This window comes from Phalacrocorax carbo, chromosome Z (genome assembly GCF_963921805.1).
Source record: "Phalacrocorax carbo chromosome Z, bPhaCar2.1, whole genome shotgun sequence".
Taxonomy (NCBI): domain Eukaryota; kingdom Metazoa; phylum Chordata; class Aves; order Suliformes; family Phalacrocoracidae; genus Phalacrocorax; species Phalacrocorax carbo.
In genome coordinates, this window is record NC_087548.1 from 66,980,807 (window position 1) to 67,008,008 (window position 27,202).

The window sequence follows — 27,202 nt, forward strand, 5'->3', positions numbered from 1 at the left end:
CATATCTAATATACTGGCTTATGTATGTGCAGGAAGGTGTCTCTCCACACATGTTGCCAGCTTAGAAGGTGCATTGTTAATACCATTCTTCCATACAAATCACAAGGTCTCTGTCTGCCTTCTGTTTTGAGGAATTGAGGCAGAAATTTTGCAGAACAAACAAAAGCATTACCTCCTCTTTTCCGCTGCAGCCTTTTCATGAACATCTCCCAGCTCACCTGTCTCCAACCCTATTTCCCCTTGGCTCACAGTCCTCGGTGCCAGTTCTCCAGGCTCACTTGTGGTGTGCTGAGGCAGCAGCTTAGTCCATCACACTTCCAAGCTCCCAGCTCCAACTCCACTTACACAGCCTACACCTCGTGCTGACACCAGTGACTGTGCAGTGAGCCTGTTCAGGCAGTTCATCCAGCTTAACCACTGGCTTTTGGATCAATCCGCTGAATGCATGGCCAAGGATGGGGGTGGACAGGAAAGAAGAACCACAGCTGGCCCGAATTCAACATTTGTGAGCTGCCATGAAAGCACGCTCTGTATGAGGATATAGCTTTTGCAAAAAAGACCATAAATCCAGCAGGATTTCAAATCCCTTATGTTGATATTTGAAACCATGAGTTGAGCCAAGGAGTAGAAACATGGCACTTCAAATTAAACTGGCTAAAGCTGCCGGGGAACTAAACCTGCCATTTAAACTGCCATTTCAACACCTTCTTCACATCTCTTGAAACAACTAGATATTAAATTTGAGCTTCTCGGAGGGGTGTGTATGTGTGTAAGCCTTTTCTGGGTAAAGCATTTGTAACAGCAAGAAATGTGACTTGTTCTTACTTAATAAAGGCTAATCCTGGAATAAAAGAGAAACAGTTTATGTAAGGATGCAGAAAAGATTGGATGTGCAAAGCAATGGTACTTTCCATAATATTTAATGGACTTCCCATATGACAGCGAGACTACAGCTAGTCACTAAACATGTGATCATTCACAATCCCAAAAAGGGAACAGTGCGGTACATCAAAGAGCATGAAATGCAAATAAGAAGCTCGCAGTCACGCTACCATTTAGGTCTGGACATTTCAAAATTGCAAACACTGGTCCAAGGATGCTTTGAGCTCCTCAGGTTTCTAATATGATGATGGAGGTGTTAATCTGGATTTAAGTATGCACATCAAATACTCAAGGTAGTCATGTATTAAATCGGTAGTGTGGTCATACTTACCTATTAACCTACACAAGACTGATTATCAAGATTTGCCATAAAAGCCTATTTTACTTTTTGCCTCGATCTTCAATATTCAGGCATTTCTACTCCTACAGCTGTTCTGTTGTTTAAGACTTTTTGGCCTAGAAATCATGCTTCCAATTTTTTAAAAATTAGGTTTTAGTGTCAGATTTGTAGTTTGCTAACTGGTAGAGAATTTGCTGGTCTTTTAAACTCTGGAACAACATGCATACAGCGAACACTAGCTCTGTTCCAAAAAACACTAGGGTTGCGTTGGCTTTTAATCCCTCTGCTTTTGTTGGTAGTCCAGAACAGCAATGTTCTGATAACAGGAACCCTCTATATTCAAGCCTACATTTTAGCCATGGGCAGTTTATACCCAACCTGGCCTTGTGCTGTTTTCTTTCAGTTTCAACTGCTCACTTTGCTCTTCAGATATATATATACAGAAAAAAAACTAGAGCACTCTCTCTTCCTCTTTAGCCTCTAGCTATTCCTTGCAACATTTGCTTATTCCCTTGACAAAAAAATTACTTTGTGTCACATTATTATTACATGTATTTCGGGCATCTATCTGCAGATCAGTTGTGTTGTTCTGTGTAGTCAGAAGAGTTTACAATGGTTTACTTTTAAACTTATGACTGAAGCCAATTATTCTTACCAGACCAAATAAAAGCTCACTGTTTGAGGACTCTCGTGGGAAGCTGTGAAGGAATATCCAGATTCCTGTCAGTTGCACTGTATAGGGACTCTCTTCAGTAAAGTGGAAGCAGGGAGATGACTGTGGACTAAGTAATCAATACTCCTTCTCCTGTCCACTAAGACTGCGTTACTTCTAATAATCAGCCTAAATAAGCTCTTTGGAGTTTATACCAACTTGTCTTGTCACAAGACTTTCAGCTTAATAAAAAAGTTCCCTCCCCCTCATTGGTCCCCCTGTCCTAAATTAGGTGACACATAACACTAGTAATAAATAATAATTTAAAATTTGCATAGCAGTATTTTCCTTTCCCTTACCTCTTCTTTTGAATTCACAATATGTAGTTCTACAGCCAGCTTCAGAATAACTGGTCTCTGATTTTTTTTTTTTAATCTTGCAAGTAAAATGCATTCTAGCAGCTATACAAGAAAATTAATTCATATGTAGCTTAAGCTACAAATATAAAACTATCAAAACTACAACACCTAAAAGCAAAGCAGTTTTAATATTGTGCATGTATCTAATACCAGCAGGCCTAAATTACATCAAGTGGCTCTGAAGATTGTAAATGCGTAAACACAATAGATTTTATTTTGGATGCGTAACAGAAAACAGGAAGCAACACAACCCGCCAGCTCATCTGCCGTTGCTAGTTTCAGTGGAGGCTCTCCTGCTCAGAGATTCACTAGTTACTGCATGCCAGCTGATTTCTAAGGTAAACTGCAGCACCCCTGGCGTCGAATTTGATTTAACTGTATAACACACTCTGACATATTCTGTTCACGATCACATCTGACTTAATGAGTGGAGTATAACTTGCATCTAAGCCCTCGTCTATACCTAGAGTTTCTGTTATTTCTTAAAAGCAGACTGGAAGAGGTTGGAAGAGAGCCAGACCGTGTCCGCTCCTTCACCGCCCTCCTACTGGCATCGATGGGTGCTGCGGCCCCTCGGGGGGTTGCGTGAGCTCGGGGGTAGGGGGCGCCTGTAGGGGTGGGAGCGCCCAGGCACCGGCTCTGAAGCACCTCAAATGATAAAATGGTCACATATGACCAGCGGCAATTGTTTTTTTAAACAGAACCAGCGACCGCCCCTGGCACCGCCGCCACCGGCGCGCGCGGCCCGCGCCCGCCCGCCACGAGCCCCGCCGCGAGGCGCCAGGCCCGCCCCCGCCGCGCCGCTGAAGGGCTCCCCGCGCCCCGATTGGGCGAGCAGGCCCCCTCCCCGCGCTCCGATTGGGCGAGCAAGCCCCCTCCCCGCGGCCCCCCGCGGCCCGATTGGAAGAAAGCTCGCGAAGGGGTGGCTCCTCACGAAAAGGCGTGTGGCGCTTCACGTGAGGGGGACGGCGGCCTTTCCCGCCCGCCTGCGCCCCCTGGCGGCGGGTGGCGCCTCCCGCCGTGCCGGTATGGAGCGCGGCGGCGCGGTGGCACCGGCCCCGGCCCCGGCCCCAGAGCGGGGCCAGCAGGGCGAGGAGGAGGGCTACGCGGGCCTGTGGGAGCTGCCGGTGGAGCGCTGCGAGAGGCGGCCGGAGTGCGGGCGGTGCGGGTACGGGCGCCGCGCCGGGCAGAGCAGGACGGGACGGGGAGGCGGTGGGGCCGTCCGGGCCTCGCCCCGCCCCGGCGCGCGGGAGGCTGCGCCGTGGCCCCGGGGCGGCGCGGGGGGCGGTGGGGCACGGGTGGCGCCGAGCTCGGGGTGGGGGCGTTTGGGGGAGCGATAGAGGCTGCCCCGGAGCTGGGGCACAGCTTTGGTTTCTTTTTCTGTTGTTTCGTTTTTGGTTTTGTTGGTTTGTTTGGGTTTTTTTTGTTGTTGTTGTTGGTTTGTTTTTTTTTTTTTTTTTTTTTTAAGAAGTGTCTGGTTCGCACCAGGCGTGTAAATTTGGCTGTGGAGGGTTGGAGCCGGAGCCTCCCCTCCCAGGCGCAGCTGCCTCTGCGACTCCGGGCTAGGGGGAAGATGTTCCCCGGAGCGTGGGGGAGGGGGAGGGTGGGCTGTCCCCTAGGACCCGTGCAGTACCTCGGGCGGTAGTTCACCCGCGGAAATACCCGCGCAGGTACAGTACTGCTGCTCAGTCCGTGGTGCTTTGCCAAAAGAAAACAAGAAACTAACCTTACCTAGCAACTTCACAGCTGGTGGTGAACGCGTTCAAGCACTGGGGAATGGAGGGGTCAACACAGCTTGGGGTCAACGCGGGTATCTTCTTAAAGCAGCCACTGGCTTTTGATGCTATAGAAATATCTTGCAACCTGATTATATGACTTATGTACATATGTCCTTTTAATGGAGTGAGTTGGCAGTGTGTCAGGTGTACCTGAACTGAGGGATGGTGCAAACTGTTCCTGTGGAAAACTGGCGAGGAAAAAAATTTCCAGGACCTACGTTGTTTTGATCTGTTTCTTGTTGATTGGTAAATCAAATAGAAAGGCATGTAATTTTACTAAGAGTGTAGTTATAGTCCCTTTAAAACATCAGAGGTCAGGAGCTGATCTTTGGTGATGTTCCTGTATATAAGTAATCGTAAAAATATGTATCATGTAAAGTCATAACATTTACAAATGTTAACTATTAAAATAAAAAATAGTCATAGGCAATAGTTGATGCCCAAAGAGGAAAACCAAGCATGACACTCCCCTTTTGCTGCTCTCTTTTTCTCCAGTAAGTTTTAGCTCAGGGAACTTAATACGCCAGATGTGTTTTTGTATTTGTTTAATATGCCACAGTAGATATTTTTTTTTTCTTCTGTGAATTTCTGCAGTCCCCCTTGAACCAGTGTAAAGTTCTGGTATGCTGGCAAGAAGGCACCTCAGGCCTACAAACTGTGTGTGAAATGAATTACCTTATTGTTTATTTTCGTAGAATCATAGAGTGGTTTAGGTTAGAAGGAACCTTCAGCGGTCACCTACTCCACCCCCCCTGCAGTGGGCAGGGACATCTTCAACTAGATCGGGTTGCTCAGAGCTCTGTCCAGCCTGACCTTGGATGTTCCCAGGGATGGGGCTTCCACAACCTCTCTGGGCAACCTGAGCCAACATTTCACCACCCTCATTGTAAAAAATGTCATCCCTATATCTAGTCTAAATCTACCCTCCTGTAGTTTAAAACCATTACCCCTTGTCCTGTCACAAGAGGCCTTGCTAAAGGGGTTGTCCCCATCCTTCCTATAGTCCCCATTTAAGCACTGAAAGGCTGCAGTAAGGTCTCCCTGCAGCCTTCTCTTCTCCAGGCTGAAAAACCCCAGCTCTCCCAGCTTGTCCTCATAGGAGAGATGCTCCAGCCCTTGGATCATTTTTGTGGCCTCCTCTGGACCTGCTCCAACAGCTCCATGTCCTTCCTGTGCTGAGGGCTCCAGAGCTGGATGCAGCACCGCAGGTGGGGTCTCACCAGAGCAGAGCAGAGGGGCAGGAGTACCTCCCTCGACCTGCTGGCCACGCTGCTTTTGATGCAGCCCAGGATACAGTTGGCCTTCTGGGCTGCAGGTGCTCATTGTTGGCTCATGTGCAGCTTTTCGTTCACCAGTACCCCAAGTCCTTGTCTACAGGGCTGCTCTCAATCCCTTCATCCCACAGCCTGTATTGATACTGGGGGTTGCCCCAACCCATGTGCAGGACCTTGCACTTGGCCTTGTTGAACCTCATGATGTTCTCACAGGCCTAACTCTCCAGTTTGTCCAGGTCTCTCTGGATGACATCCCATCCTTCTGGCGGGACAACTGCACCACTTAGCTTGGTGTCATCTGCAAACTTGCTGAGGGTAGACACGATCCTGCTGTCTAAGTCATTGATGCAAATATTAAATAGCACTTGTCCCAGTACAAACCTCTGAGGGACACCACTTGTCACCACTTGCCATCTGGACATCGAGCTGTTGACCGCTACCCTCTGGATTTGACCATACAGCCGGTTCCTATTCCACTGAACAGTCCACCCATCAAATCCATATCTCCCCAATTTACAGAGAAGGATGCTGTGGGGGACTGTGTCAAAGGCCTTACAGAAGTCCAGACATGACATTTTGGTTGTGGCTTCTACCTTGCTCTTTTGCATGTTGTATTCAAGGTGTGAGCAAGCCAGGGATTTATATCTTGGGTGATATGCTTCTGCTTATTGTTATAAGGACCCTTCCTCACACTCTGGCTGCTTAGTTTCCTAGTGATCTTTCAGTAAGGGACTTCTTTTAAACGTCTTTTGGAAAGCCGAAGTTGATTTATGAAAACTGCAGCACCCTCACCCCCATATTTGTCAAATTTTTCAGAGATCTTAAGTAGTTTTGAAAAGCAGGATTTCCTTTTGCAAAAGCCATACCAATTCTTCTCATGTAAATCATATATTTTCTAAGTGTTCACTAACCATATGTTTAGTTATAGTTTCTGCTTACAGTAACAGTTTTCTTTGTTGTGGATTTTTATTTTTTTAAAGTTGTTTCACGTTTGCCATTTCTAGTCCTGAGGTGCCAAGGAACTGCTGAATGAGAGTTAACCCTCTGTCATTCCTTATTCAGCTATTTAACCTTGAGTTCTTTAAAAATGCCTATAGGATGCTGCTGATTATTGTTGCTTATTTTGTCAGTGTATTTAATAAGCTGTGCTCTAGTTCCTTCAGTTTTGGACATTCTTTGATGAGTCACCTACAAAAATGGTTTCTAGAATAGGCACCTCCCTGTTTTCTTTCATAGTAAAACTTGATGGAAAGTATTTACTCAGAACCTCATCACCATGTAGTACTAAAAGTTTTGATTGAGATTATGATACAAGACTGAATTGTGCACTCTGTTTTTGCAGTGTATCCTCTCCATCCTCTTCCTCGGGAACATAACTATGCTTGTCATTGAGCACAGCATTCTGCGGCATGACTTGGAGTAAAAGTGAAAAGCTCAGTGACTTAGGGTACATCATAGGAAGGAATATTATGAATCTTGATTATTAACCACATATTATCATGATGGTGATGGTTGGGGGCAGGTATCTAACTGAATCCCTTAATTTTCTGAATTACGGATTTTTACTGTAAAGCACCTTAATCAATGTGATTTAAGAGTATTTGGAATCAATGTTTATAGCAGTGCTGGTCTGAATTCAGTACAAGAGCATGGAAGAATGGGTTCTTTAGCATCATCTGGTGATTCCTTATGGGGACTGACTTAAAGTGTTGCCTTTTTCTTTTTTTAATATGGCAAGACATCTAGCTGATTGACAGCTTTCTAACAAGTGCTCAATCAGTCAAGAAGTGAAACAGAATTGTGGGAGTAAGGTAGATAAGTTTTAGTTTTGGATAATGTGAATGACTTGGGTGTCCTGAAGGAACAGAATTGTTTCTAAGTATTATGTGTTTGAAACTTTCTATTGCTTATGGTGGTTGTGGAGAAAATGCTAGCATTTGCAATAGCTTATGGTGGAGAATTTGAATGAAATACTGTAATGAAATTTTACATTGTGAAGGTTTTTGTGTATGTGTATAAGTGCTAGGTTAAAAAAAAGGATTGTGGAAAATGATCCTACGTATAGTTGGTGTTTGAGGTGGTGATGGCTGATGCAGATGAAGTATGTGCAGTTGACTTTATGCTGTTTTATTTCTGAGGCTACAGTTTAATATCTATTCTGTTTGCCGGCCAAAACCAGAAGAGGTCAGTGGGGATAAACTTTGAATCACTGATTGTTATTTGATCACTTCTTAAGGCTTTCTCAGCTGACTTAAATGTTCAACTTGCTTTCAGAAGTTAAAGCCCCACATTTAAATTGGAGAATAAGCTCAATATAGTTTCCAAGTTGCTGTTAGTGTGGAAAACAAAATGAGGAGGCCCCACAACTGAAGCCATATAGGACAACAATCTGCTTTTGTTGTGTGACCGTCTGAGAGCAATACAACATTTTGGATTTGTGCTCTTGTGTGGGTCAGAGGTCGCTCTTCTCTAAGTGCTTGGTGTGCCTTATGGTAGTACAAAAGCAATAAATGCGGAATGACTTGTTACCAAAGACCTCGACTCTGCATGTGCCAAATTTTACTGTAGTAGGAGAACTTCTAAGGATTGTTTTCAGGAAAATGATACTAGGAGTATCATTTATGATCTATGGGCATTGCTAGGTCTCTCATGGGCCATCACAAATCCCCACAGGAAACAGTCCTCTATGTTTGCAGGACTAATTTATGTTGTAAAGGTAGAATAACAACCACTAGTATTTCTCAGGTTCTGCTATGATATATTCTGTTATACAGTATTTGTATTTCAAGGGGGGCGGGGGGAAGAGAAGGAATCACGTTAACCCTTTAATACAAATGCTTCCTTTGCCTATATCTAAAATATTACAGATACTACACTTAATCTGGGTACTGTGTGAGTGCTCTTGATAGCACTGATAGATTGATAACAACATGTGGTGGCATAGTGCTGCTTCATATTTTGAGGTAAAATATAATGTTCTTACATAAGTGTCCCATATTTGTTATAATCCTGTTAAGTCATGTAAAGGCTGAGTCTGAAGAAGCAATGTGGTCGTTCTTCAACGCAATAATATATGCAGTTGCTTTATAGCACATTCTAGCACATTGGTATGGTATTTAAGTGTAAATGTGAATTTTAGAGATTAATTAACTATCAGAGAAAGTAAAATAAGCATGCATTAATTCTTTTAGCAATGCCTGCTGCCAGAAAGTAGTTTCATAGCCTTTGATTTCTTTGATGTTCTTAAAAAATGCCTAGAGTTCATTTTTTTCATTGCTCTAAGTTTATTGCAATTTTTCACTCCCAGAAAGTATTGACTCCTTATCATGGTTTAAATGAATTTCTTGTGTAACTGAAACTGTATATTTCCCCATGGTTCATGACTTGTAAGAGGCAACTTACTGTTCTGTAGGATATTTTTAAAAAAAGTTTCATGTATTTTCTATTATGTTTGCATTGAAAAAAAAGAAAAAAGTACACATGGTTAGGTGACAGGCATCACCTGAGTGAATTTTATTATTCCAGGTTCTTAAGTGATGTATCAAAGGCAAATTTTTTAAAACGCTATTAGCATGTTCAGACACTCCTGAATCAGAGCAATATTTTTGCTGAATTTACTCATTTTAAGTATAGTTAAATGAATAAAGTGGGTTTTACAAGTGTATCTGGGAACCTATATATCAAAATTACATGGATAAATAAGGTGATTCTGCAGAGTTTAGAACGAGCTAAATTTGTGCATCATCAGGAGACAGAAAGGAAAAGGCTGAGCAGATGAAACAAAAATGAGATCCATTCACATGCACTTTAAATTTGGCAGCAACTAAAGCCAGGTTGTGCCAGTAATTATTTTTCGTCATCAGGAGAGGTGGGTTCACCGTGTGACTGGAAGGACTTTTGTAGGATTTCAGGAGGGAGTTGCTGAATCTCACCATTTGGTATTAGTGTGTGTATTTACAGCACTACTGTGAAGGACAGCAAGTATCATTTAGTCTATGGGGATCTCTGTTATTTGGTGAAGCAGTGATAACAAGGTACTAGTAATATAGCTAGTGAAGCTGGCAGGACCTCTTGAGATTATCCAGTCCAGACCCCTGCTCAAGCAGGGTCTGCTAGAGCAGGTTGCCCGGGACCATGTCCTCTTGGGTTTTGAATATTTCAAAGGATGGAGACTCCACAACCGCTCGGGGAACCTCTTCTAGTGTGTGACCAGTAAAGAAGTCTTTTCCTGTGTTCAGATCAAGTTTCATGTGTTTTACTTGTGCTCATTGCCTCTTGCCCTTATAGTGGGTGCTGCTGAGAAGATTCTGGCTCTTTTGTCTTCATTCCTTTCCATCAGGCACTTATACACAGGGATAAGAACATCCTGAGCCTTCTCTTTTCCAGGCTGAAGAGTCCCAGCTCTCAGCCTCTCCTCATATGAAAACTGCTCCAGTCCTATAGTCATCTTTGGCCATGTGCTCGACGTGGTCCAGTAAGTTTGTCTGTCTTGTATTAGGAAGCCCAGTACTGGACTCAGCGCCCCAGACGGGGCCTTAGCAGTGCTGAGTAGAAAGGAAGGATCACCCTTCTAGACCTCCAGGCAGTGTTCTTAATGCAGCCCAGGATGCTGGTGACCACTTTTGTGGCAAGATCAAGGACACTTTGCTGGCTCATGATTAGCTTGTTATTTGCCTGGTCCTTCTCTACAGAGCTGTTTCCCAGCCATTTGGTCCCAAAGCAAGTACAGGTGCCTGGGTTATTCTTCCCCATATACAGGACTTTGCATTTCCCTTTCTTGAAGGTTCACGAGGTTCCTGTCAGCCCATTTCTCCAGCCTGTCAAGGTCCCTCATGTCAGAATCCAGTATTCCCTAATGAGATTCTTCTGCATATTCTAGATAGGAAAAGGTTGAACGCTTAATAGCAGGTTTACTTTTTTAAACATATCTGACATTACACAAGTTTTGATTTAGCAGAGTGATACAGCAGTGTCCTGAAATCACAATAGAATCACAGTATGGCAATTGCAATCTACAGCAGATGTTGGATCACAATAGAAATGTGATTACCAGTCTCTATATTCTAGCCAATGTTGATTAAATGATTGTAGTTTGTACACTAAATTCTGTGGCTTCTATTGGCTGGATTTCAGTTGATTTTTGTTCTGCATATTGTATCCAGAGTAGTTTATCATGCTGTTACTTTTTTGGCCTGTATTAGCAGTAATGAGTTGTGCCAGAACTGTTGATGAATTAAGAACTTTAGTGACTTGAATGTTACTTCTGTCTGTTGGGCTAGATTTCAAAGGCATTTATTAATTTCCTATTATATTGTGATCAGATTAATGGGTAGTAGCCTTTTTAGGCCACTTACTTTGTTCTCAGCCAATGTGGTTAGCATCAATTTTGATCTGCTGGCATTAAAGTAAAAAAACCAAAAAAAGGTGTGTCAGGCTTGCCACATCTTTTTGATTATGGACAACTATAGGCTAGTAGGAGCACAACCAGATGTGAGAATTGCAGCAGAGAATAATCTTGTTAATTAAAGCAATTCTAGTACCTTTGATCTGCTTCTTTTCTGTAATTACACCAAGTGCAACTTTGCCTTGGGGATGATGGTAGTGTTTTGTAAGAGAAGTGAAAAGGTGTTTCAACATTGATCAGACCTTCCCAATTTAATCATAAGGAATACTAAAAACACCAGTGGTTCCTTTACAAGAATTGGTATTGATTTTTATGAACATAACACAAAGCAAAAACCTAAAAAAAAGTATTTTACCTTCCATGCTATGGTGCTTACAAAAGTATATGAGAGCTAAAGACTGTTATCCATATACCCAAACAAGAGTTGGTTTAAGCACAGCCAATTCTGTGATTTTTTTTCTTGTAATTTTTGTGTCTTGCATCTGAGATTGGCATAGGTGTATTTCACCTAGAACATGAAACAGAACAGTGTTTCCTTTTGAGGAAAGCCATCTCTGACACGTCCCAGAGTTGTTTATGACATAAAACTACTGTAGAGCTTGTCTGAGCATCCTGTCACTGATGTGGTCTTACTTCACTCAGATTCTTCTTCAGTTACCCCATCTTTTTATTTTTTCTTCTTTTATTTTCCTCTCAGCCTAATTGAGTTTAATTCTGACAGCCAAGCTTTCCTGTTGCTTCAAATGCACCGCTCAAATGTCCCTCCCTTCTTGAACCTGTACGCCTAGAATTTCTTAGGTGGTGTTTTTTTTGTCCCTGACTTCCCCGATAATTCATTATCAGGGTGATCTGACTTCTTCCATCTCTAGTTTTTTGTCTGCCTTTTACTCATGATTTTTTTTTTGGTCTTCCATTTCAGTTATGGAAGGTGGTTGCTAGAGTCTTCTCTCATCCTTCTAGTGACTGTATTTCAGTCCACCTTCTGATGTCCCATCCAGATTTATCCCTTGCAATGCACCAGTGTGTCAATTTTCTGATTTTTTTTTTTTTTAAGTCAAATGCTGTCTTCTGAGTACTGGATTCAGTTTTCTCTTGGCTTTTTTATAGCTTTACCAGGATTGTACTTTTGCTCCACTCTGTTGAAATGTTTTTTTTGTTGAAGTGTGTAATGCTTTCTGCTTGGAACAAATAATCCAACTTCAAACTCCTGTATATGTCAGCCTAATAGTTGCCTGGGTTGTAACTGGAAGTGTAGCTCTTCTTTGGCTTCTAAGGCATAGTCCTCAGCTATTTATTTGTTTTTTTCTATCTTTCTGTGTACCATTTGTGACTTACACCAATGATGACTATCATTTCTGGTAAGAGTTTCTTTTCAAATTCCTGTCCTCAGTTCCTAATGCTATTAAACATGTATGTCAATATTGCAGACCTGCAAACTGTCTGTAACAGGTCGTTTTCTTTTAATCTCAGGTTTGTCTTCTCACAGATGTCCAGCTACATCAGTGTAGTCACATAAAGGAGAATGGGTCTTTGCTGTACTTAATTTTTGTCTTGCATTGTGTACTGTGCACTGGGTACTGTGTAAAGAAAATAGACAAAATGAGTTCTGGAGGCCTCATTCTCTGGCTCTTCTGGCACAAAAGTAGTAGGTAGTAGACGGTTTATGTTGTAGTGTTAACTGGATTTTTTCTTTCCTAATGAGTAGCCCAGTACTTACTGTGCTGATCTTTATTTCTTTCTACATGTTTTTTCTTAATTGTTTCTATATTATCAATCAATAGTACAATTTTCTGAGGGTTTTTTTTTGTTTTCTTTTCTTTTTAAGTGATCAACTGTTACCCAAAAGGCTAGAGGTTTTAAATAAAATTGAGTGTGCATGCTCCTTACATTTTGAAAGGAGCACCCTAAAAAGCATACTTTTTGCATGAATGGCCTATACAACCTTACAATGTTTGTTCTAAAGCATTTTCATTTCCATGAAGTGTCATGGAACAGGCATTCTTCTGTATACTTCTGTTTAGTACCAGCACTTCAACATTTCTATTTATTTAAAAAGTCCAGCTTAATGAAATTCAAAATAAGTGAATTGTGGACTAGGGGGAGAATAAATGGAGTAAATTGCAATGAATGTGAAATGTTCGGGAATTGCATATATTGATGCTCACATTAGATAGTGGAAAGAAAATGCTCCTACCCTTAAATAAAGCACCTACAATTTGTGGGTTTATTAAGGAAGACAAACATTCTGGAGAAATCCACTGCAAGAAAAGTTAATCAGGGATAAGGTCAGACTGTTATGAGGGGACAGTGACTAACCATGGCTAGTTTTGTTAACACTGGATTCTATTCTTAACAGCTAGAAAATGGTGATGCAAGAGAGTGGTATTTTACAAAGAAGGATGCACGAACAGGATGATTTGGGGGTTCTTATGATTTATAACTTGTACGGAACAGCAGTAGTGGTCTACTTCGGTTTTATAATATACAGAACTTGTTTTTCCTGATAGTTGTAAATTCAATATTACACTTAGGCAATTTGGGAATAATCCCTTTATCTTTTTCCTCAATGTCTATTAGGATTTGATTTAGAAACTCGATAATTTCTCTCTCTATGTTGGAGTTTTCATCAAATGGAGTTTTAAGCCTGTAAAATCATTAGGGTTAAAATGTGTTTTGCTATTTTTAATAGAAGGACTTGTTAACTGTACCTTCTAATAGGGAATTTCTTCATCAAAATACTAAGGAGAGGAGCAATTAAATCCAGATGTGTTCTTTCTATTGGAGCCCTACATCTAATTCTCCATGAACATCTAAGTTCTTTTAAACACCGTAATGTATGAAAAAGCAGGCAGCTAACGCAGTATGTTCAGTCGATTTTAAGTGCCTTTTAGAATATGTCAACCCCAAGTAGACTTAAAACAAAACACCGAGTATAGCAAACTCTCTTATATGTATAGCCCCATCGTGCCTTAGGAAACTGAAGCTGAATTCTTACGGGTATGTATGTGTTTAAACTCAATTAGTTTCAAAGGGATCTAGACACCTAAACATCTTAGAGCCTCAGTTTCTAAAACTACTTTGGTAATGTCTTTGACATGTATAACAGTACAGTGGATATAATCCGTCAAACCCTATTAAGTTAGTTATCCTTTAATATCATTCTGTTATGAGCCACTGCTTTGGTTTCATATTCTGTTAATGTTTGCAAATACATATTATGTAGCTATTTGGAGAGGGCTTAAGGGAGAAATTTAATAAGGGCACTATCAGAGGTCTGATGAAGTCATGTGCCACAAAGACAAGTGGGGGTAGGGGACAGAAGGAAGAACAGCATGCCCACCTTCTTTGCCAGATTAATGGATTTAACAGTATGTAACCATGATGACAGGTTTTGAAATAGTGGTGGTTATTTTTGGCTGAGTGGGTAAGAATACTAGGGAGGCATTTGACAGTTTTCTACAATATCCTGGTACCCAAGCCAAGAAGATACAGCCTAGATGAATGGGGCTATGAAATGAACCAAGAGCTGGCTGGACTGTTCAGCTCAAGTGATCAACACCTCAGAGTCTATGAGAGAACTGCTTAGGAGAGCTTTCCATGGGGGTTTATTCTGTGTGCAAAGCTGGGGAACATATTCCTAACGTCCAGGTGGAGGGAGCAGTTGCTGTACTGCAGGAGGATAGAGGTGCCAATCAGAGAGATGTTGACAAACTGGCTTATCATTAGGAACCTCACAAAACTCAGCAAACTCCAAGCCTTGTGCTCAGGGCTGAACAAGCCCTGGCAGCATTGCAAGTCTGGATACTGGCCGGCGAGGCAGCCACTCTGCAGCGAAGACCTAGGGCCCGGAGCTGGGCAGCAGGCCGAGGGGGCCAGCAGCATACCCTGGTGGCAGGAGAGGTCCAATGTATCCTGGCTGTTTCAGTGAGGGTGTAGATGTGTTTCAACTTCACAGAAAACAAATTACTCTTTGTGAGAGTGGTTAAATGCTAGAGCTGGTTGCCCGCTGAGACTGTGGAGTCTCCATCCTTCGAAGTGGCAGACCACGTTGCTCAAGGCCTTTGAAATTATTACTGCTTTGAGTGGGAAGCTCACCTAGATGGCCTCTGGAGGTACTTTCCAATCTGAGTTGCTTTGAGTCTGCTTATAACTTTGTACTGTTGTGACCTGTCCGAGTTAATACCAGTGGCCTCTCGGACCAGGCAATGCTAATTTTCTCTGTTCAAAATCTTACTGTTGTGGTCCATCTCATCTCTGCCTCTTAATGAGGTACTCAGGTGCATTCTAACCTTGGTTTTGTTAGCTTTTGTGAGCATTCTTGCCAAATATACTACATTAGTTATAAAACTAGTGTTTCCAAGTTACACAAGAAAGGTTAATCTATGCAAGACTTACAGACTTCTTATTCAAAATAAACTATTATCCTAAGGTATTTTTCCTGAGACATGCTGCCTGCAAAGCATCTTGAGTGGTCATTAGGTGCAAATTAATATGGTTCTGGGGTTTGATATAGTGACTGCTATATTCAGCATTGAAAAGCACTTGTGCTTAATTGGTTGTATACCTTAAAAGCAGCATCTATCCCCAAAAAGCTTTAGAATAACTTAATGAACTTGATTCCTGGTTAAATAAATAAAATATTACGTATTCAGTAAAAATCAACATGTTTTAACGAAATATAACAACTCTTTAGTAACAGGTATACTAATTCATTGCATTATACCAGGAAACTGCTTGATTACTTTTTAATAAGACCGATTCTAGATCAAAATCAAAGTGAAAGTGTGTTCAATTCAAGTGCCTGCTATTCAGGAAAAGGACGCTAGAGTGTAGTGTAGCATTTATAGTACTCTTACAGCTAAGAGGTATCAGGAAGTCTTCTGAACAGAACATTGCTTGCACAATGCCTTTTCTTCATATGGTGTTATAATGTTCAATTATACAGAAGTTCTCTGAATGTATAAACACAACTCCATTCTTCTACCATCTAGGGCAGAAGTGCATAGTATACTAGAATACTTTAATTGAAGATTCTATTTAATATTTAACCATTTTCCTAACATTGGTTATTCATCATATGAAGGTCTTTTAACTCTATTGCTCACATTCAGTTGAAGATAAACTGCAGAGAATGGTAGATTTTCCTTTTAGCAGGAGTATGTACTCTTTAAAGAAGTTTTGTCTGATATAAGGCATCTGCTGTTATGTTAATGCTAAGTATAGATTAGAGTGAGCTTTCTATTGTGTATTCATTTGTTTTACCAAAGTATAGCAATACCTTAATTTCATTGCACTTTTTTTTTTTTATTTGTGAAGGGAAGAAAGCTTAAATTAATAGCTCTAAGTGACAAGGTATGGCATTGTTGCATGGATTGAGAGATACAAAAACCTAGCTCTTAACTTCTGAAAGATGTGTGGGCACTGAGCCTGCTTTCATTAAAAATCAATGGCAGAATTCACTTCTGACTTCATATGGTGCAGAACTGAGCTTTTAATTTAACTCCTCTTTCTCTTCTGTTTGTTTCAAACTAAGATTCGGACTTGTTTTGCTACTAGCAAATAAAGTACACATGCCAATAGCCTGTGTCTTTAAAATACCCCATTAAATAAAGTGAAGTTGTGTAGGTAGACCTAAATATTGAAAGACCCTTTGCTTATGTGGAGATAAAAAAGTCAGTTTTGTTGATACTTGTTCTGTTTTTTTGGAACAAGAGAATGCTGTGGATGTAACTTTAACTTCAGAACTGAAAAACTTCATAAAAATGGAAAGTTAGTGTTAGAAGCTTTTATTCTTGCATAGATCCTTGCAAGGTTACCCTTAATGACAAGTTGTAAATATCCTTTTATTAATCAAGAAACCAACAATAACAAAACAAAAATTCATAAAGCTTTTAGGTGATTTAACTTGAGATTTGTAGACCACATTTGCAGACCAAATAGCTTCAGTTGTTGTTTGAACCACTGAATGCAGCTGAAATGCACTGTCACTAGCTCCAGCTAGCAGTGTCTTAATCCCTCAGTTTCTCAAGGTGCCTTTCCCCTGGCTCACTGCCATGTTCATTGTGACCATTTATTCCACATGGGGTGCAAAGCCTGTGCTCCTTCACACCAAGGTACCAGACTGAGAAGGAGAGGGGGAGAAGGACTGGTTAGCCACAGTTTCTGAGAGTCCTCCGTGGGGAGGCTTGTTGGGCAGGTGTGCAGGGGGCTAGCAAGCCTACCAGACCTGAGGCTAAAGAGAGGACCCTGCCCACAAGTCCTGGCAGGTCAGAAGAGGTCATCTGCTGTACAGAAGTCCAAGTTCAATGTGTAATATAATTTTGGTCCTCTTCTGGATTGTAATGAAAGCTTGGTGCCAGCAGAGAATGAGTGTTGAGTTCTGTGTCTGGTGGCTTTTATTGCGTTTGAAGGACCCTATCATTCTGCTGAAAACAGGCTGAGTAGGAAGCAGAAGCAGACTTCCTTTAGGCTGTGCTAATCAGTTAGGTATTTTCATGTGTGTGGAGCTACAGATGTTAGCAATGCACTGGACTGATTTGTCTTGGAAATCTGTTTAAAATGTTATAAAATCTGTGAGTAATTGTGTACATATACAATTAAGACTTACATAATTATTTGTCGCTAACCTAAACAGAAACTGAAAAACTGCTAAAAGTACTAACTGCTGGTGTGTGTATTAATGCTCGCTAAAATGCCATTCCACAATTAATTAAATAAATAAATTAATTAATATTTTATTTATTTATTATAAATAAATTAATAAATATTAAATAAAATTTAATAGTGAATGGAATTTTTTATTTTGAAGCTTGCTGAAGTTGGAGTGGCGGAGGAGCGGGTGCAGCAGTGGAGGGGCCGTGGGCACAGTGCAGCCCAGCAGTGGTGGTGGGCGGCTGGGTGCTGCCTGCTGAGGGCACCCACTGTGTGGCGGGAGCAGTCTGCGTCAGGTTTTGGCTTAGTGGCTCTTGCTAGGAAAGCCACACAGCAGGTACTTTCTAATGTTATGACTATACTTGCTTCTGTGGGCTGTTCTATAGCTTAGCGGTCTCTGCCTGTTCCAGTCCATACCTTGAAGATAGTTTTCAGCTTTTTATTTTCAGTTCCAGTCAAGAAAATCAGATAATGGAAATATTTTGGGCCAGGTTAGGACAGACCTTCCCGATACATGTTGTTGTTGCAGGTAAATAGGCAACAACTCTAATTCTAGCCAAGTAACTGCTCACACCTTTCTTCCTTTTTCATGTATATGCCTGTAGAAAGGGCTTACTTTATATAGGTCAGATTTTATAACTGGAGTTCATAAAATCTGGCCTACACAAAGTTCAGATTCTGTGTCTCTTCAGTTAAAATCAATGGAGAGGCATAAATTAAGGAAGGGTTAGGAATGAAAACTTCAAGAGAGTCTCTTGGGCAGTCTTTATTTTTATAAGCATTTTGTATCCTTATGTTGGAAATGGTTTGGTACAGCATGTTCAGATGCAGGAACTTCTTAACCATCTTTTAAACAAGCTGCATGTCAACTTAAATAAACCATAGCTGGACTGAACTTTATCACATAAAGCCAATGGCACAGTTTCTCATTTTGTAATTATTATTTCAAAGGCAAAAATAGTAACAAGCGTTTGGGGAGACACAGCTCAGTTTGAAGCAAACATTTGAACAAATGTACTTCAGTAGCATTGCAAAACAATTATCAGTCAATGGGATCCACAGACCTCATTTAACTGAAGAAGCATTAATTTAGGAGCTTCATATGCTCTTCAAAAATATATTTCTGTTTTTACTTTATGCTGTTAACTGGAGTGTTCTCTGCATATACACAAATGGATGAAAGAATCAAGATGCTGATTCTGTATTGTTGGATTTTTTTTTTTCCCTTCTTTTTCTTTCTTGAACTGGTGGGTTCCTCTGTTCCCCAGGAAATTCTGAGCTTTTCCACAAGACTTTTTTGGTTACAGAATTTTTCTGGTTTGTCATTTCTTGTGGCAGCCTCTAAACTTCTGAGACAGATCGGGAATTATAAAGCTGGCAATGTAAAACTTCAGTTCAACTTCTTAATCTTAATGTCTCAATGGCTCACTTTAAATGCCGTTACTGCTTCACCTTCTTCAACAAATTTAAAGCTTTGCTAACTGCCTGGCATCAAGCTTGTCAGAGTGCCAGCTATTTTGCCAGACTGTAGAGCCAAGATGCATGAAAATGTCAACAATCTCAGGCTCATTAGTTTTTGGCTTTCCTGGCCTTTCTGTAATGACTGCAGTGCTGCATAAGCTAAATGCTATTTTTTTTTATTTACTTGTATTAATTACAGTGGAAACCACAGCCAACTTTAATGTAAACAGTCGAGATAGTTGAAAGAGTGTTCTATTGATTTGTAAATTTCAGTTAGTTGCAAGGAAAGCTGCCTGCCAATGTCTGCTTCCGTATAATAAGTTAGGAAAATATACAGGGTGAATATATTATTCTTTTCTTCTTCATATATTTTCTCGTTTATAGCGTTGGAAGGTATTAGTTGTTTTTAATATGTTCAGATTAGCCTTGTAAGGCTGCCATGAACATTTCAGGCTAAAAAATCCAAAAACTTACTTGTTTGTCCTTTATTTATGTTTTAATTGGTCAGGCAAAAAGGTTCTTTGCCTTAGGAAATGGTCACATTAGAACACTGCATAACTTAGAGCCTTTAATAAAGGCGGCAGGGACCTTGTCCACATTTCTGAAATATATTGATTTTTGTCTGTATACCTTCAGTGTGAAAATATGTAAAATAACACTCCTTGAGGACAGCTTACACTTAACATATAACATTCATTCAGATGCTGTAGTAATGAATCTACTAATTTTGTTGGGTTCCCTGGTTACCTTCTATTGTAATGTCAAAGTCTAAAGGAAATGTCCAAATTAATTTAAAATTCTAATGTAATTGCCTGTTGCTGTAGTGTTATAAACTTCTCCATAAAAACCACTTCATCTTTAAGTGCTAATTCTCTATATACAACTATCTCTTCAATACATAATAATGATAATAATAATAATACAAATTTGTTGTACTATTTACTCAGTGTTCAAAACCACTGTGAAAAATACAGTAAAGCAAAATAGAAGGGAAGTTTGGAATGATAAATAAACTACCAAATGCTTGATAGGGAAGGTTTTTTCTTTACTAATTTTAGATATTTTTACAAATACTCATTTTCTGGAGAGAAGTATATTTTCTTATTTGTTTAATTTTTGAATAAATTCACTAGTTGATGTGATTTTCCAAAAGACAGGAATGTTGTCCTTAATGAGAACTCTGAGCTTGCCATGAAATCAATAACTGCTTCCATCTCTTACCTCTGGAGACTTGCCTTTTTTGTCCAATTCTAGTCTTAAATCTAGGACAAATGACATCTTGTAATCTTTGTAAGTAAGGCTTTTCAAATGTTTTGCTACAGTTGTTCAAACCCAGAGCAGTTGAGCTTTGACTGAAAATCATTACAAACTGATAGCTGTTTGGTGCTGAAAAAGAAATGAGTTGGTGATGTATAGCCCATTTCCAGTGACTGGGTGTCAACAACAGAAAACTCCAAACTCAAAATCAGCACTAACACAACAGCTTCTTTAAGACTTGCATTGAGTATAGTTTTGATGATTTTGCTTTTTGAGATACATTTTGTCACTTTTTTTTCAGTAAGAGCTCAGGACATAGTTCCTGAAATGTATAGGGTTACTCTGAAAGTAATTGTTAAAACAGAACCACATATAGTCTGTGTTCTTGTTCAGAACACTTGCTGAACTTTATTTTCTGCTGTTGAGTGTAGGAGATGGATATGGTCTATATTTGTTTCTGAGATCGGTGGCTCAACAACTTGTTTATATTGTTCAGTAACAGTAAAACATGCACTCATGCTTAGCATGCTGATGAAGACTGAAAGACCTGAGAGCTGCTTGTACATGGCCTTACAGCTGTGTTCCTTTAAATAATGATTTGTGCCGGTAAACCATACTCAGAACAAATGTGTGGTGGAGACTTGACCAGTGGTGAGCAACAGGTGCCTGGGGATCAGCATAAATACAGGGCAACTGCAGAGTGATATTTCGTGGCTGATAAGAATAGTGGCCCTGGGATTTTCTGAACCAAAATTTATATCTTCATGCTTTAATAGCTCTTGACGATAGATACCTTTCTTCTTGCTGCGAATTTTTTGTTCCCATGGTCATGTGCTAAGATGTACAATGAAACAGATGCTAATAGGTAATTCCTTTTGAACTTACTCTCTGCTGGTATGGCTTTATGCCTCTGTCAGTTAACTGCCTTATTCTTTGGGTTTTCTGAAGTCTATTGCTCTGGGCAAAGGCCCAGGATTGTTTCAAATTTGCAAGACAGCAGTAGTTGTCAAACTGATGGGGAAATCTTGGTTGAATATGATGGAAAACAGAATCAGGGTTTTGGTCAGGAGGGTTGTAGCCCATGTTGCAGCCCATATTTCTGTACCTCTTCTCTGATGTATCTCTGACCCCATCCCATTGCTATGTCCACTGGCCCTGATAGTTCCAGTGGTAGAATACTAGGTAGGTTCAAAGGCAGTTTTTGTCTGAAAATATTGTACTGCTTTTTGGGTGCCTCTGTTGTGTATCATGCCTCTTTACACAGTGACCAAGCTTGCTTTCTTGTGGCAAGAAAGAAGAGATGCTATGTTGTGTCAACTACACAACTACCAGAAAAGTTGTTTGGAAACCAACTTGTCAAATACAATGGTAATCTGTATTTAATTGCTCACTTTTATGGTCCTGTTGGTTTGGAAATTTGTGATACTGCCTTGAATCTCTTCTGCTACAAAATCCTGAACTTAGTCTGGTATATTTTAATGAATTTAAAATGTAGTGCCACAGTGGTTTTTGCTGGAACTAGATGGAAAAATTTTGAAACTTGTAAGAGAATACATTGCAGGTTCAAACTGGTCTGGCCTGGTAATGCCCTAATACAGGTTTCTAGAAGGATGCTTCTCTGTTTCTGTCTGGAACTCCAGAGCAATGAAAGGAGGAAGCTGGTATTTGTAGACATTACACGGGGTCCTGATATTCAAACTCAGTGCTTCTAGCTCGTTAGCACAGTTCATATTCCCTATGCATTGGAAAATGATCTTCCACAAAATGTAGACACCAAATGACTTCATAGCTCTCTCAGGGTACGGTGGTAGAGCTTTTGAATGAATCAGAACAGGTAACCCAGACTTCTGATCAGCTGAGTAGATTTATTCTTGTGTCATATTGCTTGAAGTTGCTGTCCCTAACTGTGTTGAAAAGGATACAAAAGCCTTTGCACAGGATAACTGTAAAATTTCTTTATATAGTTACCTCTTTACACCTAACGGCAGTTTGTTTGCAAAGTAGTTGATGCAAGTTGGCAGGTAACATGGAAATAAATTTTTTCTTGTTGTGTGTGACCTTTTCTTTGGATACAATGTCTTCTGTGCACGTTTTTACAGAGGAGGTTAGCAGAATAATTACTCTTGTGCTCTTTAAATGCTTCTAGAGCTGATGAAGAAGTTGAGGAGCTGGATATGCGATGGAGTATTTGTGTGATTTGTCCAGGAATACAGTAGATGCCATCATCAGTTTTGAAAGTTGTATTTTGTTAAAAGGTGATTAATTATATAGGTATATTAATTAAGTTATAAATTTGAAATTCAAAAGGCACAAATAATTTTTACTATGGTTTGTATTAGATGCTTCTCCATTTAAATGTATTGTTTTACTTAGGAAACTGGGATATGTTCCATTAAATTAGCTGGCTGCACCACTTGAAAAAAACCAACAAAACAAACCAAAACCATACGCCTGTCTTATTTATTTTTAACTTCTCATGGGAAGCAAACCTCAGCGATATGCCTCCCTTTTTTTGTTTTATTTTTCCTTTTTTCTTGCCAGGAAGCTGGTGCTATGCAGGTTACAAAGTTCAAAAGGAAGTGCTTTGTTGATTGTTCTCGATATTCTCTCCACCTGTGTTTCTGATAGTGTGTTTTTAATTTATGTCACTGCTGACTCTTAATTAACTTTGTAAGAATTTAATTTTAAATTTTTATGCCTTAATACTCGTGAATGCCAAAGTGTTTTGAAAGAGACTGGAGGAAAGCATGGAAGCTGGAACACAATGGAGTCAGAATAATCTTCTGTGCCTCATTTTTCTCAGGAAACACCATTAAACTAAGGCTTGGAAATTTTGCTTGAGTAAAGAATGTTCAAAATAAGTCTAGAAGAAACCTAAACAGTGCTGATGGCTCCTTGAGTTTCTCTGCATTTCATGAGAGGTGTAGCATTTTTCAGGAAGGTGGCTTTCCAAAACTTACTTCAAAGGCAAATTGAAGAGCTGGTAGGCATGTAGTTAGAAAACTGAGGCTAGAGAAGGATGAGCTTCTGTTGCATTTTACTTGGGATAAGTTTTTATTTCTTGATCTTGTCTTTGGGAGTCAGTCTTCTGTGTTGTTAATTTTAATGGCTGCAAGGATAGTAGTAGACGTCTTAAAAGTACAGTAATGCAAGCAGGAGAGTTAAAACAACAAAATATGATGACCGTGACTTTAATAGTTTATTCTGAAGTATGGCAGAGATGATATTTTGTTACTTCTGTGCACCAGGGTAACTGAGCATGGGACTGAAGGACTATTAGCACTGCAACTGTGAGAAATATTTACATGGTAGTGTTGCACAGCCATCCTGTAGTGCCTTAAAATCACCCACCCACATTAATGACAAATGACCTGCTACTGAGACAATACGGGCTGCTCATAATAATGGAAGCAGTGGTAGTGATTGATTTGGCTCATCCTGTTCAATTTTAAAACAAAAGAAGTGGGACAACTCAAAGTAATTAATTAATTTATTTTATCAGTATTATAGTTCAGTTTCCCTCTTAGTAGTTCAAAAGTTTGTGTGAGTTTCTGTTAACAAAGCAGATCAGCAGAGCTCGTGTATTTGGGACAACAGCTAGTTGAAATCTGACTCATATTTATTAGAATCAGAGGGTGGATAAGCCTTCAGAAATCACAGGTCTACTGTATAGCCTTAGCTAGAGTGACCTTAGGCCTGTCTTTAATATACAGTTCAGCTGGTGACCATGGCAGTTTGGTCTTCTTGCAGGATCTATGATTATTATTAGCAGAGCTAAAGAGAATACCAAATCCTCCTGCTGGCTGCACTGGCCCTCAGTTTGCCACACGGGCCTTGGCCGTGTTTAGGACAAAGTAATCATTATTTTACTCTGTTCAGTGCAAGAGAGAGAGGTTTTAGTTTAATAGGGATGGCTTCTTGTCTTCCATCAAAGTTGTGGCAGTTGCATTAGGTCACATACTCTGTAGCCATAGGGCGAGGGAAAGCAGAAGCAGAATATACTCAGCAAATTCTTTTTAAGATGGCAGTAAGTCTTGTCAGTTACAGAATGTTACGTGAAAGGAGCTGTAAGATTTTGCCCAGGGAAATGCAGAAGTACATACAGACAAATCTTAGAGCTAAAATACAAAAAGTAAAAAATTACGACTTGGTAATCTCAACCCACTGCAACTGGCATTGTATACGTTCATTTTAAATTGCACAGACTGACTGAGAATAGAAGAATAGCCATACTAGAGCATATCAAAGGTCCCCCTACACAGCATGTTGTCACCAGCCATGAACCAATTTAGTAATGAGTGTATGTATATATATATCTGAAGAAGAACTCGTAAGCATGTGCTGATGGTTCTCTCTCCAACTGCCTTTATCTCAGGGGACTTTCTGAGTTGGCTGTGGCTTTGTACCTTCATTGATAGTGCTTCCGTATCTGATGGATTTTTATTTCACAAATTTTTCCAGTTTCCCTCGAACCCATATAAAGTTTTTGCATCCACAGCATTGGTCAGCAAGGAGGTCTGTGACCCTTGACATGAAGAATTACTGTTTGTTTGTGTTTGTTTTTGACCTGGCTTCTTCAGCCGTTTTTTGCACTTGGAGTGTGAGATGGGGCTAAACCAGAGGTTTATGCAGTGGCGTAATAATGTTCCCTCTTTAACTCTTTCATCCTTTCCTAGTAACACTTAACATCTGATCTGCATTTTTGACAACTGCCAGGCATTAAACTGCCATTTTCACAGAACTGTTTATCATAAAGTCTTACTCCTGAATGTCATGCCATATTAACCTCAGACCCTGGGGTTTTTCTGTATGTAGGGTTAGGATTGTTTCTTCCTAAGTGCATCATTTTATGTTTATCTATGTTTAATTTAATCCACTCAGTCTTTTAAGGTCCTTCTATAGCTGTAGTGGTTGAGGTGGAGGATGCAAAATGTAATCTTAAAACCATTTTTAATTTGAGTTTATCCTCTAACATAAAGCTAGCAAAAATAACATTTGTTCTCAGATTTTATAAAATGTATGGGCCTGTGCCTTTAAACTTCCAGCACAGCTGTCCTGACTGTTGTTTTAAAACATGTGTGTAATGGACTTGTGTTAGTATAAAACATGTATTAAAACATTAGTATAACACAAACGTATGGTAACTTTGTGGCTTTTCTCCAGACTTCTCAGGTGGGTTTTGACCTCGAAACCCTTGGTGTTTTGACCTAAACAGTAGAGGAATCTAATTTACTTGAAGCAGCCGTTTCTGTTTGGGCAGGCATGTTTCTTTGAAAATACAGTGTCTGCTGCCTGACCTTGGCAATATGCGTTGGAACATGAAAATGTTGCCACAAGTGATAGTAGTTTAAAAACATCAGCTTCCTCTTTATTTTAATATTTCAAGCATTGTTTCTAGAACATGTGTTTGGCACACTTAACCTCTTTTTATCTTTCCCTAGAAACATCTACAAATGCTGAGCATAAAATTATAACGTTGTTATTCTTTGCTCACTCTGGGTTTAAATCCTGGAATTACCTACCTTTAGTTTTCTGAATATGGGTGTAAGAGTACACTCATTTGCATTCCCAGAATGGCGCCTGTTTTCAGAAGCCCTTTGGACATGTAACAAGGTAAAGTTAGTCTTGAAGCAAATACAGACATTTATGTTTGTAGGAAAATCATACAGAGACTTGGAAAGAGTTTCAGAATTAGCCCACTATTTTCTAGGGTGCTGCATATTCACTTTTGGGGTATCTCTGCCCAGAAACTGTAATCACACTAAACCCCACACCACAGTACAGCACAGTCCACTGTCCAGATTCAGTTCTGCTGGGAGAATAGACAAAATGTTATTCTGAATCTGAACATCATTAATTTAGATAGGAGTAATGGAAGGAAAACTATGAGAAGTACACAGAATTTTTTTTTCTTTTTTTTTTTCAGTCCCACAGATGTGATGGGTTACTTTATCATAAGTTTTTAAAACTAGAAATGCTGTATTGAAAAACAGGTAAGAACCCACTGGATAGCTTTGTGGTGTAGTGAAATTGAATACAGGTGAATAATACTGCTAAAATTATCCTCCTTCAAATCCTAATCCCTACCCACAAACCTTTTCCTTAATATTCTGAATGCTACTCTTGCTGCCTGGAGCAGATTGCTACTTTCATTTCCAAAAATGTGAGAAAACTGATGTTAATCATTAAATAAGTTCCCTGGTGCTGCCCCCACTCTTCTGTAACATCAGCTGTGTATGTAGGACAAGACTGCAGCAGAATCTTTAAACAAAAGAAAAAGACAAAAAGCCTTTTCTGCCTAGGTGGCCTTTCTCAGAGCAAAGGTGGCTTCTGTGGTAGTGGAACAGAGCTGTTGTTCTGCAGTGCTTCCTATCCGGCTGATGTAGGCTGGTAATGTCAGTTTCACATAGGAATAATGGGGTTTTTTGTCTCCACAAAATAACCAAAGTGAAAGTACAGAAACAAGCCCCCGAGATGGGGTTGTAAAACTACGTATTCAACATCATTAGGTACCTAATTGGGTGCTTAAAGTTAAGTAATGCATATACAGATGTAAGTAATTAAATTATATTGGAAAGTATTTTATTTGCCATGGTTTGTCCTCTGGTCCCTTCAAATCAAATTATAGATAGAGTTTATTCTGTAACTATTTGACAATGCTTGCTTTCTAGGTAATTTCCTTTTTCAGTCTGGGGTTCATTTTTTTTTTTTTTTTCGTGAGGTTAACAAAGCTTAAAAAACTACCTGTGAAAAATCCAAGCCAGTGTGGAAAATACAAAAAGCATATGCAAAAGGGAGACTTGAAAATAAGTAAGTTATATCTAGCCAAGTTTGTAATAGTTAAACACCCTGAGGTCAGAAATCACCGGAAACTGTTTCCGTCTGCTTGTAAAAGCTAGTGAACAATGCAGCTCTTCAGACTGAAGTCACCAGCTAACTGTTTTGGAACAGTTTTGTGTAGTAAATTTTCATGCCTTAATCTCTCAACAGTGGAAAATGTCATAATGGGGTAATGGGGAGAACTTTAACAGCTTCTCTTGTTAGCGAAACCAGCCATTTAATAATGGGGAGACACTAAGGTAAC

At 40.0% G+C, this 27,202-nt stretch overlaps 1 protein-coding gene across 1 annotated transcript in view; it reads left to right on the forward strand.

Moving 5' to 3' along the window:
• The first annotated feature begins 3,244 nt into the window (after nt 1-3,244).
• The window catches only part of DTWD2 (DTW domain containing 2), an 89,319-nt gene continuing 65,361 nt past the window's right edge, over nt 3,245-27,202 (forward strand). The window contains exon 1 of the mRNA XM_064438112.1: nt 3,245-3,461. Coding sequence (XP_064294182.1) covers nt 3,322-3,461 — 140 coding nt within the window. The 5' untranslated portion in view covers nt 3,245-3,321. The remainder of the gene's footprint in view (nt 3,462-27,202) is intronic.